Raw genomic sequence first — 1,932 nt, 5'->3', positions numbered from 1 at the left:
CCCCTCCTTTTCCCCCCTCCTTTTCCCCCTCTCCATCCCATCCCCAACCAAATAAAATCAAACCAACAAATAAAAAAGGCAAAACAAAAAACAAACAAACAAAAACTAGACAAAAAACCTTATACCTTAGGAAGCTCATAACTATGTGTGCAAGAATACTCAAACGATTAATCTTTTAAAAGAACTTCAGTGCCTGAATTTTTTTTTTAATATCCTTAAGGAAAATGTTTCAAGAATTTATTCCAAGGCTAGTATTTCTTGGTAGCTGTAGTCCTTATTTTTGTGTGAAATACTGAGTGAACTACAGCAATGTTCTTTGCTTCAATATGCTTTCCTCCTCAAAATTCATGTGAGGTAGTAAGTGTTCAAATGTGCACAATGAGTAAAAGTATTCAAATTCATTGGCAAAAAAAAAATCACAGTATTTTCAGACTGTAGCTTCTAAGTTCTTGAGCATGGTCGTGATTTTAAGATGAAGGAAAAAAGCTCACAGTTGGCATTGTACAGAAGTTCCTGAAATACACTTCTTTCGTGACTCCTTTGCCCGTTTCCTGGTTAGTACGTTCTGTCCTCTCTGTTAATTGATCTGACCAAACCAGCCTTTGTTTCTATGCTGTAGTGAGTTAACTTATAAAGCCTAACGGAGAAGAGAATAGCAACAGTAATTTCTTAGGCCTTCAGTTCTGAGTTGCACTCTCTCACCATCTCTTTGCAGTTGCATTCTCTTATTTATACTTGTGTGAGTTATCAGTTTAAGACCTGAAGATTTCAGCAATCTTGTAGATGTGGCAAGTCACAGCATCGTTCTGATACTGTGTTTGCTTCAAGGCAAAAGAACCTATACATCTCTATTCTTTCCTCCACTCGTGACGTTATCTGGCAAATTAGCTGTTTTGGTACATAGGTAAACACTCAAGACTTTGCATTGTTCAGGAAGATGCTGTTTATCTCTCTTAGAAATTCGCAAAGGTGAAACAGTGACAATTTTGGCGCAAAGCAGATATGAAGGTTGCAAATTCAAATTCCATTGTTCTTCAGTGAAAGCATCTTTGCACTGTTTAACTAGTTCTGTACCAATGAACTCTGTGCTTTCTCTGTCAGAGCTGAGCAGATGGCCAGTGTTCAAAATGCCCAAAAAGATGGCTCAAGTGATAGGGCTGACTTCTGGAGAACACGTGGCCAGCGATCTGGAGTGAAGAAAAATCTGAGGAAGAGTCGTGAAGATCTGACAGCTATTGTATCTGTCAGCACAAAATTCCCAGCTTATGAGCGAGTTCAGTTGCGTGAGGGTAAGTGAAACTGCTGTGAGCCACCTGCCCATTTATTGCTGGCTGGTTTAGCGTCCAAATGTTTGGTCAGCTAAGTGATTTTTAACCACTTGGATTGAATGTTACATTTGAGCAACATGAAGAGATTAAATTTTTCTCAGAATGCAAATTTCTGGATGCTATTAACTACTCTAAGAAAAAAGTTTTTTACATTTTTAAACTGCCGCTGTTCTCCTTCGCGTCCAAGTTACGTGTGCCAATTTCAAGGTTGTCACCGTTTAAGGCTGGGCCAGCGCTTACAGCGGGTGGCAGATGCTCTCTGTTAACCCCGGCCTTTCCCAGAAGGGGAAGGAGAGGAGAAAAGGGAGAGAGACTGGTGGGTTGAAACTTAAAAGAAACTTTAATAAAGCAATAGTAGTGAAAAGGGTATAAATAATATTAAAACTAACACTACTAATAATAGAAATAGAATATACAAAACCAATATTGCCCTTCCCGATGATGACTGCGGGACTGCGTACCGTGCCCTGGCAGCTCGCAGTGCTGACAGGGCAGGGCAGGCACCCGAACCTCCCAGAACTCGACTGCACAGCAGGTGGGAAACCAGATTCAGGGATGCACGGATCGGGGTCGGAGGGAGGGGAGCGAGCCGAGCCCCACCAAG

The 1,932-nt window shown here is 41.2% G+C and overlaps 1 protein-coding gene across 1 annotated transcript in view; it reads left to right on the top strand.

Annotated features, from left to right (window-relative positions):
- Window positions 1-1,101: 1,101 nt before the first annotated feature.
- Window positions 1,102-1,932, top strand: part of LOC104168844 (tight junction protein ZO-2-like) — a gene marked incomplete at its 5' end in the record, with an annotated part of 8,862 nt that continues 8,031 nt past the window's right edge. Inside the window, one exon of the mRNA XM_009709569.1 lies at window positions 1,102-1,289. Within this exon, the coding sequence (XP_009707871.1) occupies window positions 1,102-1,289 (188 nt within the window). The remainder of the gene's footprint in view (window positions 1,290-1,932) is intronic.

The sequence above is a fragment of the Cariama cristata genome, unplaced genomic scaffold (assembly GCF_000690535.1).
Source record: "Cariama cristata isolate BGI_N322 unplaced genomic scaffold, ASM69053v1 scaffold26861, whole genome shotgun sequence".
NCBI lineage: Eukaryota > Metazoa > Chordata > Aves > Cariamiformes > Cariamidae > Cariama > Cariama cristata.
Note: the sequence above shows the minus strand (reverse complement) of the source record. Positions and strands in the feature narration are given on the sequence as shown.